This window comes from Caloenas nicobarica, chromosome 28 (genome assembly GCF_036013445.1).
Source record: "Caloenas nicobarica isolate bCalNic1 chromosome 28, bCalNic1.hap1, whole genome shotgun sequence".
In the NCBI taxonomy this organism is placed as follows: domain Eukaryota; kingdom Metazoa; phylum Chordata; class Aves; order Columbiformes; family Columbidae; genus Caloenas; species Caloenas nicobarica.
Window position 1 is genome coordinate 320,462 of NC_088272.1, and position 14,894 is coordinate 335,355.

Consider the following 14,894-nt stretch of genomic DNA (forward strand, 5'->3'; position numbering starts at 1 on the left):
ATTCACACGCCCCGCCCCCACTCCCAAACCCCGCCCTATTCCCAAGCCCCGCCCCCTCAGAAGCCCCGCCCCCATTCACAAGCCCCGCTCCCATTCAGAAACTGCACCATTCACACGCCCCGCCCCCATTCACAAGTCCCGCCCATTCCCAAGCCCCGCCCCTCCCACGCCCCGCCCCATTCACAAACCCCGCCCATTGACAAGCCCCGCCCATTCACAAACCCCACCCATTCCCAAGCCCCGCCCCCATTCACAAACCCCGCCCATTCACAATTCCCGCATCATTCACAAATCCCACCCCATTCCCAAGCCCCGCCCCCATTCCCAAGCCCCGCCCCATTCACAAACTCTGCGCCATTCACACGCCCCGCTCCCATTCACAAATCCCACCCCATTCCCAAGCCCCGCCCCCTCCCAAGCCCCGCCCCCATTCACAAGCCCCGCTCCCATTCACAAACTGCACCATTCACACGCCCCGCCCCATTCACAAACCCCGCCCATTCTCAAGCCCCGCCCCATTCACAAACTCCACCCCATTCACAAACCCCCCATCCACAAGCCCCGCCCCCATTCCCAAGCCCCGCCCCCATTCACAAACTCTGCGCCATTCACACGCCCCGCCCCCATTCCCAAACCCCGCCCCCATTCACAAACCCCGCCCATTCACAATTCCCGCCCCCTCCCAAGCCCCGCTCCCATTCCCAAGCCCCGCCCCCTCCCAAGCCCCGCCCCCATTCACAAACTCTGCACCATTCACACGCCCCGCTCCCATTCACAAACTGCACCATTCACACGCCCCGCCCCATTCACAAACCCCACCCCATTCCCAAGCCCCGCCCCTCCCACGCCCCGCCCCCCATTCACAAACTCCCGCTGAGCCGCCGCTAGACCACGCCCCCCCCCCCCCAGGGGGCGGTTGCCGTGCCGACGCTTTAATGGTCAGAGCGGAGCCGGACGCTGATTGGCCCGTAGGGCCGCGGCTGCTCCAGGCGCAGCCAACCGGAGGCGCAGAGCTCTGCGGGGGGCGGGGCTCGGCGTCAGGGGGGCGGGGCCGGGGGCCGGGGGGGGGCGGGGCCGGGGGGCGGGGGGGGGCGGGGCAGGGACTCACCCAGGCACAGGGCGAAGAGCCGCGCCGCGGCGCGCCGGGGGGAGCCGGGGGGCAGCAGCGCGGCCAGCGCCGAGCCGGCGGGGAGGGCGGCGGCGCGGAGGAGCAGCCTGCGGAGCCAGGAGTGCCCCAGGGGACCCAGGAGTGCCCCAGGGAGCCAGGAGTGCCCCAAGGGAGCCAGGAGTGCCCCAAGGGACCCAGGAGTGCCCCGGGGAGCCAGGAGTGCCCCAAGGGACCCAGGAGTGCCCCAGGGGAGCCAGGAGTGCCCCAAGGGACCCAGGAGTGCCCCAGGGAGCCAGGAGTGCCCCAGGGACCCAGGAGTGCCCCGGGGAGCCAGGAGTGCCCCGAGGGACCCAGGAGTGCCCCAGGGAGCCAGGAGTGCCCCAGGGACCCAGGAGTTCGGGAGGGACCCAGGAGTGCCCCAAGGGACCCAGGAGTTCAGGGGGGACCCAGGAGTGCCCCAAGGGACCCAGGAGTTCGGGAGGGACCCAGGAGTGCCCCAGGGAGCCAGGAGTGCCCCAGGGACCCAGGAGTGCCCCGGGGAGCCAGGAGTGCCCCAGGGAGCCAGGAGTGCCCCAAGGGACCCAGGAGTGCCCCAGGGACCCAGGAGTTCGGGAGGGACCCAGGAGTGCCCCAAGGGACCCAGGAGTTCAGGGGGGACCCAGGAGTGCCCCAAGGGACCCAGGAGTTCGGGAGGGACCCAGGAGTGCCCCAAGGGAGCCAGGAGTGCCGCAAGGGACCCAGGAGTGCCCCAGGGACCCAGGAGTGCCCCAGGGACCCAGGAGTGCCCCAGGGGAGCCAGGAGTGCCCCAGGGACCCAGGAGTGCCCCAAGGGACCCAGGAGTGCCCCAGGGACCCAGGAGTGCCCCAAGGGACCCAGGAGTGCCCCAAGGGACCCAGGAGTGCCCCAGGGAGCCAGGAGGGCCCCAAGGGAGCCAGGAGTGCCCCAAGGGACCCGGGAGTTCGGGAGGGACCCAGGAGTGCCCCAAGGGACCCAGGAGTTTGGGGGGGACTCAGGAGTTCGGGGGTGACCCAGGAGTACCCCAAAGGACCCAGGAGTGCCCCAAGGGACCCAACACTTCGGGAGGGACCCAGGAGTGCCCCAAGGGACCCAGGCGTCCGGGGGGGTCACCGGGGGTCACTGACCTGCGCAGGGCGGCCATGTTGGGGGCGGGGCCGGGCGGCATTTCCGGTTCCGGGGCCTCCGGGAGCTCAGGAAGGGGCGGGGGGGGGAGGGGCGGGGGGGGGCTGGGGGGGGTCACGGGGGGGTGAGTGACCTCGGGTGACCCCGTGACCTCGGGTGACCCCGTGACCTCGGGTGACCCCCCCGTGACCCCGTGACCTCACCGGGGCTCCTCGGGGGGGAGGGGCCGCAGCTCCTCCTCCGGCAGCTCCAGGGAGATCTCTGGGGGTGACCCATAGATTGACCCATAGATTGACCCATAGATTGACCCATAGAGACCCATAGGGACCATAGAGACCCATAGATTGACCCATAGATTGACCCATAGGGACCCATAGAGACCCATAGATTGACCCATAGATTGACCCATAGAGACCCATAGAGTCCCATAGAGACCCATAGATTGACCCATAGATTGACCCATAGGGACCCATAGATTGACCCATAGAGACCCATAGATTGACCCATAGGGACCCATAGGGACCCATAGACTGACCCATAGATTGACCCATAGAGACCCATAGAGTCCCATAGGGACCCATAGAGACCCATAGGGACCCATAGATTGACCCATAGATTGACCCCTAGGGACCCATAGATTGACCCCTAGAGACCCATAGGGACCCATAGATTGACCCATAGAGACCCACGGGAACCCATAGAGACCCATAGGGACCCATAGATTGGCCCATAGAGACCCATAGATTGACCCCTAGAGACCCATAGGGATACACAGGGACCCATAGATTGACCCATAGATTGACCCATAGATTGACCCACAGGGACCCACGGGGACCCACAGGGACCCATAGGGACACATAGGGACCCATAGATTGACCCACGGGGACCCACAGGGACACATAGAGACCCATAGATTGACCCACAGAGACCCATAGGGACCCATAGGGACCCATAGGGACCCATAGATTGACCCCTAGGAACACATAGGGACCCATAGATTGACCCATAGAGACCCATAGAGACCCACAGATTGACCCCTAGAGACCCATAGGGACACATAGGGACCCATAGATTGACCCATAGATTGACCCATAGGAACCCATAGAGACCCATAGGGACCCACAGCGCCCCATAGGGACCATAGAGCCCCACACAGACCCACAGAGACCCATAGACACCATGGAGACCCACCGAGACCATAGAGCCCCATAACCCGCCCCATAGATCTGTGGGTCACTCACCCGACGTTGGTATCAGGCCGGGCAGACTCGGCTCCAGCGCCTCCCGCAGAATCTGTGGGGCCCGAACTCCTGGGTCCCCCCCGAACTCCTGGGTCCCTTGGGGCACTCCTGGGTCCCCCCCGAACTCCTGGGTCCCTCCCGAACTCCTGGGTCCCTTGGGGCACTCCTGGGTCCCCCCCGAACTCCTGGGTCCCCCCCGAACTCCTGGGTCCCTCCCAAACTGCTGGGTCGCTTGGGGCACTCCTGGGTCCCTCCCGAACTCCTGGGTCCCTTGGGGCACTCCTGGGTCCCTCCTGAACTCCTGGGTCCCTCCCGAACTCCTGGGTCCCTTGGGGCACTCCTGGGTCCCTCCCGAACTCCTGGGTCCCTCCCGAACTCCTGGGTCCCTTGGGGCACTCCTGGGTCCCCCCCGAACTCCTGGGTCCCTTGGGGCACTCCTGGGTCCCTCCCGAACTGCTGGGTCCCTTGGGGCACTCCTGGGTCCCCCTCGAACTCCTGGGTCCCTTGGGGAACTCCTGGGTCCCTTGGGGCACTCCTGGGTCCCCCCCGAACTCCTGGGTCCCTTGGGGAACTCCTGGGTCCCTCCCGAACTCCTGGGTCCCCCCCGAACTCCTGGGTCCCTTGGGGCACTCCTGGGTCCCTCCTGAACTCCTGGGTCCCTTGGGGCACTCCTGGGTCCCTCCTGAACTCCTGGCTCCCTTGGGGCACTCCTGGGTCCCTCCCGAACTCCTGGGTCCCTCCCGAACTCCTGGGTCCCTTGGGGCACTCCTGGGTCCCCCCGGACGCCTGGGTCCTCACCTCCACCTCACTGGGCAGCTCCGGGGGGGCCGGGGGTCGCCGTGGGGCAGGGCGGGCACAGCGGCCCCATAAGTCCCAGAGCTCGGGGGGCAGCCAACCTGTGGGGCAGAGACAGCGCGTGTGGGGCCCGGACGCCTGGGTCCCTCCCGGACGCCTGGGTCCCTCCCCAACCCCACATCTCACCGCAGGCCGGGGTTCTCAGCAGTTCACTTGGGGGGCGGCGGCGCTTGGGGGGTGGCTCCACCAGCACCTGTGGGGCCCGGATGCCTGGGTCCCTTTTGCACTGGACACCTGGGTCCCTCCTGGGGGGGGATCTATGGGGCCCGGACGCCTGGGTCCCCCTGGGGACATATCTATGGGGCCCAGATTCCTGGGTCCCTCCTGGCTTTGATCTATGGGGCCCGGGCGCCTGGGTCCCTCCTGGGGTTGATCTATGGGGCCCGGACGCCTGGGTCCCTCCTGGGGTTGATCTATAGGGCCCGAACGCCTGGGTCCCTCCTGGGGTTGATCTATGGGGCCCGGACGCCTGGGTCCCTCCTGGGGCTGATCTATGGGGCCCGGACGCCTGGGTCCCTCCTGGGGCTGATCTATGGGGCCCGGACTCCTGGGTCCCTCCTGGGGTTGATCTATGGGACCCGGACTCCTGGGTCCCTCCTGGGGTTGATCTATGGGGCCCGGACGCCTGGGTCCCTCTTCTCTTGGACGCCTGGGTCCCTCCCAGAGGAGATCTATGGGGCCCGAACGCCTGGGTCCCTCCTGGGGTTGATCTATAGGGCCCGAACGCCTGGGTCCCTCCTGGGGTTGATCTATGGGGCCCGGACGCCTGGGTCCCTCCTGGGGTTGATCTATGGGGCCCGGACGCCTGGGTCCCTCCTGGGGTTGATCTATGGGGCCCGGACGCCTGGGTCCCTCCTGGGGTTGATCTATGGGGCCCGGACTCCTGGGTCCCTCCTGGGGCTGATCTATGGGGCCCGGACTCCTGGGTCCCTCCTGGGGTTGATCTATGGGGCCCGGACGCCTGGGTCCCTCCTGGGGCTGATCTATGGGGCCCGGACGCCTGGGTCCCTCCTGGGGCTGATCTATGGGGCCCGGACGCCTGGGTCCCTCCTGGCGTTGATCTATGGGGCCCGAACGCCTGGGTCCCCGCTCACCAGCGCCCCACAGTGGCCGCGGGGCCGCAGCAGCTGCGCCTGGAACTGCTCCTGGGGGATCTGGGGCTGGAGGTCGATGTGGGGCGGGCGGCGGCGCTTGGGGGGCAGCTGTGGGGCGGGGCCGCCCGGTGGGTCCTGCCCCATAGGCCGCCCGCCCCACAAGTGGCCCCACAACCCACCTCGGGGGGCGGCGGCGGCGCCTCCTCGGGGGGTCTGAGCGCTGTGGGGCGGAGATGGGGGTCAGGGCTGCCCCATAAGTGACCCCTCCCAGCCCCATAAGTGACCTGATTCTGCCCCATAAGTGACCCCCAGCCCCATAAGTGACACCCCAGCCCCATAAGTGACCTAATTCTGCCCCATAAGTGACCTCCCAGCCCCATAAGTGACCCGATTGTGCCCCATAAGTGACCCCTCTCTGCCCCATAAGTGCTCACCGGGGGGCGGCGCTGGGAGCTCCGGTATTTCCTCCACTGTGGGGCAGCGACGCCGTGGGGCTGGGGGGGGGCTCCGTGCCCCACAAGTGCCCCCCCAGCCCCACATGTACCCCATAGATGCCCCACAAGTGCCCCCCATCGCCCCCTCTTTGCCCCATAAGTGCCCCCCAGCCCCACAAATGTCCGCCTTCTGCCCCATAGATGTCCCCAAAGTGACCCCCCTGCCCCCCAAGTGTCCCCCCTCCGCCCCATAAGTGCCGCCTCTGCCCCATAAGTGCCACCCGATTGTCCCCCCCAGCCCCACAAGTGCCCCATAAGTGCCTCCCCCATACCCAAGTGCCCCCACAAGCGCCCCCCAAGTGTCCCCCTTCTGCCCCATAGATGCCCCCCAAGTGACCGCTTTGCCCCGTAAGTGCCCCCCCAGCCCCACAAGTGCCCCATAGATTGCCCCACAAGTGCCCCCCACCATAGGGCAGCAGCTCCTCGGCCTCCACCAGCAGCTCCAGCTCCCGCGGCGTCACCTCAGGCAGCTCCTCCTGCCCCATAGATCCGTGGGGCAGCCCCATAGATGCCCCCCCATGTCCCCCAGGGATCCGTGGGGCAGCCGCATCAATCCTCCCCAAACCGCACAGATCTATGGGGCAGCCCCACAACCGCCCTCCCCCCCCGGGGACCTATGGGTCCCGCCCCCCAAGTGTGGGTCCCAGCCCCATATGTCTCCACCCCCATCTATGGGTCCTGCCCCCCAAGTGTGGGTCCCACCCCATCTATGTGTCCACCCCCCCAAGTGTGGGTCACCCTCATCTATGGGTCCAGCCCCATCTATGGGTCCCGCCCCCCAAGTGCGGGTCCAGCCCCATAAGTGTCCGGCCCCCATCTATGGCTCCCGCCCCCCAAGTGCGGGACCAGCCCCATATGTGCCCACCCCCCATCTATGGGTCCCGCCCCCCAAGTGTGGGTCCAGCCCCATAAGTGTCCACCCCCATCTATGGGTCCCGCCCCCCAAGTGTGGGTCCAGCCCCATAAGTGTCCACCCCCCATCTATGGGTCCCGCCCCCCAAGTGCGGGTCCAGCCCCATAAGTGTCCATCCCCCATCTATGGGTCCCGCCCCCCAAGTGCGGGTCCAGCCCCCTAAGTGTGGGTCCCACCCCCCAAGTGTGGGTCCCACCCCCCAAGTGCGGGTCCAGCCCCATAAGTGTCCACCCCCCATCTATGGGTCCCACCCCCCAAGTGTGGGTCCCACCCCCCAAGTGCGGGTTCAGCCCCATTAATGTCCACCCCCCATCTATGGGTCCTGCCCCCCAAGGTCGGGTCCAGCCCCATAAGTGTCCACCCCCCATCTATGGGTCCTGCCCCCCAAGTGTGGGTCCAGCCCCATATGTCTCCACCCCCATCTATGGGTCCCGCCCCCCAAGTGTGGGTCCAGCCCCCCAAGTGTGGTTCCCGCCCTCCAAGTGTGGGTCCAGCCCCACCTCGGGGGGCAGCGGGGCGGCGGGCGGGGCCTCGCGCAGGGTGATGGCTTCGGGCGCCGCGAGCGTGGGGGGCGCTGTGGGGCGCACTTGGGGGTCAGGCCGGGGGGGGGTCCTGCCCCATAGAGCCCCCACCCCGGCCCCACAAGTGTGGGGCTGAGCTCACCCGGGGGGGGAAGCGGCTCCTCCAGCAGCCGCCGCAGCTGTGGGGCGGGATTGGGGGGGGTTATGGGGCGGGATGTGGGGCGGGTCTATGAGGGTTATGGGGCGGGTTATGGGGCAGATCTATGGGGGGTTATGGGGTGGGTTATGGGGCAGGTTATGGGGCAGATATGGGGGGTTGTGGGGCGGGTTATGGGGCAGATCCGGGGGGCTGTGGGGCAGGTTATGGGGGTCACGGGGCGGGCTATGGGGCAGGTTATGGGGCAGATCCGGGGGGCGGTGGGGCAGATTTGGGGGGGTTATGGGGTGGGTTATGGGGCAGATCCGGGGGGCTATGGGGCAGGTTATGGGGATCACGGGGTGGGTTATGGGGCAGGTTATGGGGATCACGGGGTGGGTTATGGGGCAGATCCGGGGGGCTATGGGGCAGGTTATGGGGATCACGGGGCGGGTTATGGGGCAGGTTATGGGGCAGATCAGGGGGCTGTGGGGCAGATTCGGGGGGGTTATGGGGCGGGTTATGGGGCAGATGTGGGGGGCTATGGGGCAGATTTGGGGGGGCTATGGGGCAGGTTATGGGGCAGATATGGGGGGCTATGGGGCAGATTTGGGGGGGTCATGGGGTGGGCTATGGGGCAGATCCGGGGGGCTATGGGGCAGATTTGGGGGGGCTATGGGGCGGGTTATGGGGCAGATCCGGGGGGCTGTGGGGCAGGTTATGGGGATCACGGGGCGGGCTATGGGGCAGGTTATGGGGCAGATCTGGGGGGCTATGGGGCAGATATGGGGGGGCTATGGGGCGGGTTATGGGGCAGATCCGGGGGGACTATGGGGCAGGTTATGGGGATCATGGGGCGGGCTATGGGGCAGGTTATGGGGCAGGTCCGGGGGGCTCTGGGGCAGATTCGGGGGGGTTATGGGGCGGGTTATGGGGCAGATGTGGGGGGCTATGGGGCAGATTTGGGGGGGCTATGGGGCAGGTTATGGGGCAGATCCAGGGGGCTATGGGGCAGATTTGCGGGGGTTATGGGGCGGGCTATGGGGCAGATCCAGGGGGCTATGGGGCAGATCCGGGGGGCTATGGGGCAGGTTATGGGGCAGGTCCGGGGGGCGGCGGGGCGGCCCCATACCTGCGGGATGGCCGTGGGGCTGGGCAGGCCCGGCCCCATAACCCCGAACAGTGGGTCTGGGGCCCATTCCAGAGCCGCCATCAGGGCGCGGGCGTCGGGCCGGAGGTGGCGCCTGGCGTGGGGAGACGTGGGGAGGCGTGGGGAGGTGTGGGGAGGTGTGGGGAGGTGTGGGGAGACGTGGGGAGGTGTGGGGAGGTGTGGGGAGGCGTGGGGAGACGTGGGGAGGTGTGGGGAGGTGTGGGGAGGTGTGGGGAGGTGTGGGGAGGTGTGGGGAGGTGTGGGGAGGCGTGGGGAGGCGTGGGGAGGCGTGGGGAGGTGTGGGGAGGTGTGGGGAGGCGTGGGGAGACGTGGGGAGGTGTGGGGAGGTGTGGGGAGGCGTGGGGAGGTGTGGGGAGGTGTGGGGAGACGTGGGGAGGCGTGGGGAGACGTGGGGAGGTGTGGGGAGGTGTGGGGAGGTGTGGGGAGGTGTGGGGAGGTGTGGGGAGGTGTGGGGAGGTGTGGGGAGGTGTGGGGAGACGTGGGGAGGTGTGGGGAGGTGTGGGGAGGTGTGGGGAGACGTGGGGAGGCGTGGGGAGGTGTGGGGAGGTGTGGGGAGACGTGGGGAGGCGTGGGGAGGTGTGGGGAGACGTGGGGAGGTGTGGGGAGGTGTGGGGAGGTGTGGGGAGGTGTGGGGAGGTGTGGGGAGACGTGGGGAGACGTGGGGAGGTGTGGGGAGACGTGGGGAGACGTGGGGAGACGTGGGGAGGTGTGGGGAGACGTGGGGAGACGTGGGGAGACGTGGGGAGGTGTGGGGAGGTGTGGGGAGGTGTGGGGAGGTGTGGGGAGGTGTGGGGAGACGTGGGGAGGCGTGGGGAGGCGTGGGGAGGTGTGGGGAGGCGTGGGGAGGCGTGGGGAGGTGTGGGGAGATGTGGGGAGGTGTGGGGAGGTGTGGGGAGGTGTGGGGAGACGTGGGGAGGTGTGGGGAGGTGTGGGGAGACGTGGGGAGGCGTGGGGAGGTGTGGGGAGGTGTGGGGAGGTGTGGGGAGACGTGGGGAGACGTGGGGAGGTGTGGGGAGGTGTGGGGAGGTGTGGGGAGGTGTGGGGAGGTGTGGGGAGGTGTGGGGAGGTGTGGGGAGGTGTGGGGAGACGTGGGGAGACGTGGGGAGGTGTGGGGAGGTGTGGGGAGGTGTGGGGAGGTGTGGGGAGGTGTGGGGAGGTGTGGGGAGGTGTGGGGAGACGTGGGGAGACGTGGGGAGGTGTGGGGAGGTGTGGGGAGACGTGGGGAGGTGTGGGGAGACGTGGGGAGGTGTGGGGAGACGTGGGGAGACGTGGGGAGGTGTGGGGAGACGTGGGGAGGTGTGGGGAGACGTGGGTCCCTATGGGTCCCTATGGGTCCCTATGGGTCTCTATGGGTCTCTATGGGTCCCTATGGGTCTCTATGGGTCTCTATGGGTCTCTATGGGTCCCTATGGGTCCCTATGGGTCTCTATGGGTCTCTATGGGTCCCTATGGGTCCCTATGGGTCCCTATGGGTCTCTATAGGTCCCCATGGCTCACTATGGGTCTCTATGGGTCTCTATGGGTTTCTATGGGTCCCCATGGTCTCCATGGCTCCCTATGGGTCCCTATGGGTCCCTATGGGTCCCTATGGGTCTCTATGGGTCCCTATGGGTCCCTATGGGTCTCTGTGGGTCCCTATGGGTCTCCATGGGTCCCTATGGCTCTCTATGGGTCTCTATGGGTCCCTATGGGCTCTATGGGTCTCTATGGGTCTCTATGGGTCCCTATGGGTCTCTGTGGGTCCCTATGGGTCCCTATGGGTCTCTGTGGGTCCCTATGGGTCTCTATGGGTCCCTATGGGTCTCTATGGGTCCCTATGGGTCTCTATGGGTCCCTATGGGTCTCTATGGGTCTCCATGGGTCCCTGTGGGTCTCTATGGGTCTCTATAGGTCCCCATGGCTCACTATGGGTCTCTATGGGTCTCTATGGGTTTCTATGGGTCCCTATGGGTCCCCATGGTCTCCATGGCTCCCTATGGGTCCCTATGGGTCCCTATGGGTCTCTATGGCTCCCTATGGGTCTCTATGGGTCCCTATGGGTCCCTATGGGTCCCTATGGGTCTCTATGGCTCCCTATGGGTCTCTATGGGTCCCCATGGGTCCCTGTGGGTCGCTGTGGGTCACTCACCTCCTCGGGGGGCTCACGTCTATGTGGGTCTCCATGGGTCTCACCCGGTGCAGCCGCTCCAGGGTCTGGGCCGCGTCATCTGTGGGTCGGGCTGTGGGTCAGCGCGCCCTATAGATCCCCCTATATCCCCCCGATAACCCCCTATATCCCCCCACAGCCCCCTATGTCCCCGCAATAACCCCCTATATCCCCCAATAACCCCCCCATAACCCCCTATACACCCCAGATCCCCCCCACAAGCCCCGCCCCCAGCCCCCCAGGCCCCGCCCACGCCCCCCCCCGGCCCTATAGATCCCCCTATGGACCCCATACGTACCCAGGAGGCGGTGGCATTGCCGCAGCAGCACCCGAACCAGCCCCAGCTGCAGCAGCGCCGCCAGGTACAGGGAGCAGCGAGGGGGCGGAGCCCCGGCCGGCGGGGGCGGGGCCTCCCAGCCCGAGCGGCCAATCACGAACGCCGTCACCGCGGCGCTGCGAGGGGATTGGAGGAGGCGCGTCAGGGCGCGGCCAATGGGAGGCGGCGGGCGGGGAGAAGGGGGCGTGGTTAGGGGAGGGTTTTAGGACCCTGGGGAGACCTGGGGAGGGTTTTAGGACCCTGGGGGTTCCCAGGGAGGGTTTAGGACCCAAAACCTCCCCATTTTACCCCAATTTTGGGGCGTTTCCCCCCATGTCTTTCCCAACCAATCCTGGGGCGAACTCCCCACATGTCTCCCCGTCGCGTTCCTCCCCGGTTTTGGGGTGAATTCCCCCCATTTCTCCCCATTCTGTCCCCCCTTTCAATTAGGGGATCAATGGAGATGAAGGGTCAATGGAGTTAATGGGGGGGCGTGGCTTAGAGGGGGCGTGGTTAAGGCCCAATAGACTTATTAGGAGGGGGCGTGGCTTAGAGGGGGCGTGGCTAAGGCCCAAAAGAGTTAATGGGGGCGTGGTTTTAAAGAGGGGCGTGGCTAAGGGCCAATAGAATTACTATGAGGGGGCGTGGCTGGGGGGGCGTGGCTAAGGGCCAATAGGGTTAATGGGGGGGCGTGGCCTAGAGGGGGCGTGGCTAAGACCCAGAATTAACCGAAGGGGCGTGGCTAAGGGCCAATAGGGTTAATGGAAGGGGGCGTGGCTTAAGGGGGGGCGTGGCTAAGGGCCAATAGGGTTAATGGCAGGGGCGTGGCTTAAGGGGGGCGTGGCTAAGGGCCAATAGGGTTAATGGCAGGGGCGTGGCTTAAAGGGGGGCGTGGCTAAGGGCCAATAAGGTTAAGGGGGGCGTGGCTAAGGGCCAATGGGGTTTAAGGGAGGGGGCGTGGCTAAGGCCTAATAGAGTCAATGGGAGGGGGCGTGGTTTTAAAGGGGCGTGGCTAAGGCCCAATAGACTTAATAGGAGGGGGCGTGGCTAAGGCCCAATAGAGTCAATGGGAGGGGGCGTGGTTTTAAAGGGGCGTGGCTAAGGCCCAATAGAGTCAATGGGAGGGGGCGTGGCTAAGGGCCAATAGAGTCAATGGGAGGGGGCGTGGCCACAGCCCCCCAGGAGCCAATGGCAGGAGGGGGCGTGGCCAGGGCCCAAGCCCCGCCCCCCGCCCCCCCCCAGGCAAGGGCAGGAAAGGCCCCGAAATCCCGCGGTTTTGCCCCAACAGCGTTACCAGGTGCGCGGGACGTCCACCCCCAGGTACTCGCGGGGCAGGAGGCGCGAGCTGCACGTGGCCGCCAACCTGCGGACCCGAAATCCAGAGGGTTTCACCCGAAATCGCAGGCTTTCGACCCCGAATCGCGGGGTTTTGGCCCAAAAGGAGGCGCGGGAACGGGCGGAAATCGCCCGATTCGGCCCCGAAACGGAGCCCGGACTCACCAGATGGTGCCGAAACAGCCCGTGCGGCGGTGGAGAACCTCCGGGTAATAGAACATCGCCAAAACTTGGGGTTTCGGCCCAAAATGCGGCTTTTTCGGCCCAAAATGCGGCTTTTTCGGCCCAAAATGCGGCTTTTTCGGCCCAAAATGCAGCTTTTTCGGGGGAAAAAATGGGGGAGAAAAGGGGGGAAACGGGGGCGGAGAAATGGGGGGAAAAAGCTCCGAATGGGGCGAAAGTTATTAGATAATTCGTAATATATAATATGATTGGGATTAAAATTAAGATAATTAACGTCGTCTTATTATTATATCACAAAGAATAACGTAATTAAGCGTAACTAAAGTTAATATAATTGGTGTCTCATTATATATTAATACACTTAAAATTAATATAATTTATAATATAATATAATGTAATACAGCAAATATAACTAATTTATTAATACGACTATTAATATAACAATACAATAATTATACTGTTTTATTATATTACTATTGTTTTATTCTTATATTCTGTAACGAATAAAAATAGAACTCATTCTAATTAAAATCAATCTAATTAGAGGGTTTTATTCTTATTATGATTAGGTTATAACATGTAATAATATAATTACGATTAAAATCAATAGAATTTAATTCTAATTATTGTTATTTGTTATTATATAGGTAATAATGTTATTAATTAAGGCCAATATAATTAATTACAGTGGTCTACTCTTATTGTAACTATATATAATATATAATAATATTATAATAAAATAAATAACTGTGGTTAAAATATAATTAGTGTTTTATTCTTATTATCAACAATTATTCTTTATTATTAACTATTAAATATTAACCATTTATTATTAACGATTAAATATTAATGATTAGTTATTAACGATTAACCATTAAGGATTCATTATTAACGATTAAATATTAACCAATAAATATTAACGATTAATTATTAACTGTTTATTATTTATCTATTTATCTACCACTAATTATTAACGATTATTAACTATCTATTATTACCGATTTATTAATAAGTATTAAATACTATCGATAAAATATTATCGATTAAGTATTAAGTATTTATTATTAACTATTTATTAACAACTATTTATTAACCACTAATTATTATTAACGATTTATTATTAACGACTTATTATTAACGATTTATTATTAACGACTAATTAATAACGATTAATTATTAACCATTAACTATTAACTACTCCCTAATAAATATTCGCTATTAAAGATTAACTTTTAACTATTAACTCTGAACTAGTAATTAAATACTAAACGTTTATATTAAAACATAATTTCTCTAGAAATAGAATTTAAATCTAATGGAATTAATCAATTAAAAGCGGCTCCAAAATGCCCCAAAATGCCCCAAAATTCCCCCAAAATTCACGTAAATGAATCAGAAATAAAAGAAAGAAAAGAAATAAAGGAAATAAAGCCCCAAAGCGGCTTCAAAACGGGGAATTTAAAGTAAAAAAGCGGCTTCAAATGGGGCGATTCCTCTTAAAAAGCGCCCTAAAAACCCCGATAATAATAAAAACAATATAATAACATAAATCAATAATCTAAACCACCATAAAAAGATTGAAATAGGGGCATTTTGAAAGCAAGAAATAAATTTAAGGCTCAAAAAAAGCGCCGGTTTGGGGTTAAAAAGCCCCAAAAACCGCCCCCCCCCCCCCCCCGCCTTTAAATATTAATCGATATTAATCTATTTCATCGATTAATTGGCGATAATAATTAAAGCGGACGCGCCAAAAAACGATTTTTAACGCCGCAAAGTGGGATTAAGCGCTTTAAAACGGGGGAAAAAAGGTTTTAAAGGCGCCGCTCAGCGCAATTAACGGCGATTAATCGCAATTAACGCCAATTAACCCGTGATTAACGGCGCCAAACCGCGGTAATTAGTGAAGTAAAGCGAAGCCGCCGCCGCCAAGGGGGTCGCCGAGCCGCTAATTAGCGCGGTTAATTAATTAATCGCGCGCTATCGGAGGAGGAGCCGCCGCCGCCGCCGCCGCTCGACTGAGCGCTCCCGCCTCTCCCCCGCGCTTTTATAACCTCGCTCGCCCCGCCCACCCCCGCGGCCGCCGGCCAATGGCAGCGCGGCGCCCCTCAGCGCGCTCCCGCCCCCCCCCGCCCCTCTCGGCCAATCCGCGGCGCGGCGGGAAGGCGGCGGCCAATCAGCGCGGCGCTCGCCTCAGGGAGCGGCGGGCGGCAGCGAGGCGGGCGGGCCAATCAGAGTCGAAG

General features: G+C 61.9%; 1 protein-coding gene across 1 annotated transcript; it reads right to left on the reverse strand.

Annotated features, from left to right (window-relative positions):
- Positions 1–2,118: 2,118 nt before the first annotated feature.
- On the reverse strand, positions 2,119–12,692 carry REC8 (REC8 meiotic recombination protein). Its single transcript, XM_065652886.1, has 16 exons — positions 12,637–12,692; positions 12,431–12,499; positions 11,119–11,273; positions 10,803–10,881; positions 8,636–8,747; positions 7,501–7,546; positions 7,347–7,420; positions 6,340–6,409; positions 5,874–5,909; positions 5,529–5,659; positions 5,440–5,484; positions 4,472–4,538; positions 4,289–4,386; positions 3,491–3,542; positions 2,453–2,510; positions 2,119–2,353 (listed from the first exon to the last, which is right to left on the reverse strand). The coding sequence occupies exons 1-16, from the start codon at positions 12,690–12,692 to the stop codon at positions 2,119–2,121; spliced, it is 1,383 nt and encodes a 460-aa protein (XP_065508958.1).
- Positions 12,693–14,894: the final 2,202 nt, after the last annotated feature.